The 1,781-nt window shown below is 48.5% G+C and overlaps 1 protein-coding gene across 1 annotated transcript; it reads right to left on the bottom strand.

Annotated features, from left to right (window-relative positions):
• Window positions 1-1,781, bottom strand: H6S33_012276 (uncharacterized protein; the record flags this gene model as incomplete). The annotated part of the gene is made up of 5 exons (XM_044843948.1): window positions 1-337; window positions 390-649; window positions 713-1,193; window positions 1,249-1,406; window positions 1,470-1,781. 5 exons carry the CDS (start codon window positions 1,779-1,781, stop codon window positions 1-3), a joined length of 1,548 nt encoding a protein of 515 aa, XP_044694925.1.

Raw genomic sequence — 1,781 nt, 5'->3', positions numbered from 1 at the left:
TCAAAGCATAGCCTTCGGAAACTTCCTCATCGCCTGCCTGACCGCCAGATCACCCAAGATCTCCTCCGACCCTCCCAATATCGCGTCGAATTTGTAGGTTCTATTGAATGACTCGATAACTCTGCCCATACCACTTTTAGTGATGCCTCTGCCTCCAAAGATTTGTACACTCTCGTCGGCAATCTCGTGTGCTGCTCTTGTTGCAAATGTTTTGAGTAGTGCAATGGGGCCGGCGAGGGAGACGGATTGTTGAGCGTAGCTCATATTACACATTTGGAAAGTGAGGGACTCGAGCCATGATTGAGAGGACTCAACGAGAGCTATCATTTTTGCTAGTCTAGGGAATGTTAGTGCTGAGTACAACATGAGGGAAAGATGGCGTTGCCTACTTATTACGGATGACAGCCTGATCGATGAGGCGTTTGTTGAAAACTGTGCGTTGATTTGTCCATTTTAGACATTCTTCTACAACAACACGGCAACTGCGGATGACGGCGCAGCACATGACCCAGCGTTCGTGGTTGAAGTTGGACATTATGACGGGGAAGCCTTGATGTTCCTTCCCTAGCAGGTGGTTCACCGGGACACGGACATTATCAAACGTGATGAATGCAGTTCCGGCGGCTGAGGAATATGATGTTTTGATTTGCTGATGTGTATTTTAGTTGAATGCTTCATTTCATAATTTTTGTAGTCATGATGGATAACATACCTCGGTTTCGACGCCCTCACCTCTTTCGATGAGTAAGACACTATAGCCCTTCTCGGTTTTGACAGCAGTGGTGAAGTAATCCGCCCAAACACCATTCGTAATCCATTTCTTGGTTCCATTTACGATATAGAACTTTCCACAATCCGACTTTACAGCCGTGGTTCTGATACCAGCCACATCCGAGCCAGCGAAAGCTTCAGAGATAGCTAAACAAATAGCTTTCTCGCCCGAAAAACATTCCCGAGCAACTCTCTCGCGGAGAGCAGGGTCGTTACAGAAGTTAAGAACAGGCGGAAGACCGATAACCATACCGCCGAGGAAACCGTCGTTACAGGCACGGCCATGAGTTTTCGAGAGCTCCTGGGTGAGGACTAGTTCGTGAAAGTAATCAAACTCTTCTGGAGCGACTATGCCGCCCATCAGAGTGTGGCCTTTAAGGTGCTTTCCTGGCCCAAGACGCATAGGATTCATTCCATTCTCCCTAAGTACTGTTATTAGACTTGATGGAATGGAACCTAGATCTTGCGTGTCCTTACCACATCAATCTGATGATTTCTTTGCTGGGCCTCTCGCCGGCTTCTTCGATACGAAGAGCTTCAGGCCGAAGATGCTCATCTACAAAGATTCGGGCTGCTTTGCGAAGCTTGCGGTGACTCTCTTTGTAGTATGGACTACTGAATTCCGGCACAAGCCACTGGAGTCCTAGTTAGCGATAACCCTAGAAGAAAGTTCCCTGGAAGGCCACCATAATACATACCTGAGGTTCCGAATAAGGAACAGGCGACAAGTCTCCCGGCCCCATGGTTAAGACCTGCGGTGTTTCCCCAGCAATAGTACCCACGCATAACTTCTCATATTTCAAGAGCACCTCATGACGATGCATCTGGAAGAACTCAGCGGTAGCATCTTTCCCAGCTACTTGAAGAAGCACATGTGCACCACCGGGATGGGCGTCCGCGAAGGAGGTCAGGTCGTAGACCTTCGAGTCTATTATAATAAAGAGCGAGTCGACGGTGTTGTTACTTGCGACCTCATCGCGGGTGAAGGTTGTGGGAGTAGCTGTGACCAT

This window comes from Morchella sextelata, assembly GCF_020137385.1.
Source record: "Morchella sextelata strain SCLS chromosome Unknown scls_8, whole genome shotgun sequence".
Taxonomy (NCBI): domain Eukaryota; kingdom Fungi; phylum Ascomycota; class Pezizomycetes; order Pezizales; family Morchellaceae; genus Morchella; species Morchella sextelata.
Note: the sequence above shows the minus strand (reverse complement) of the source record. Positions and strands in the feature narration are given on the sequence as shown.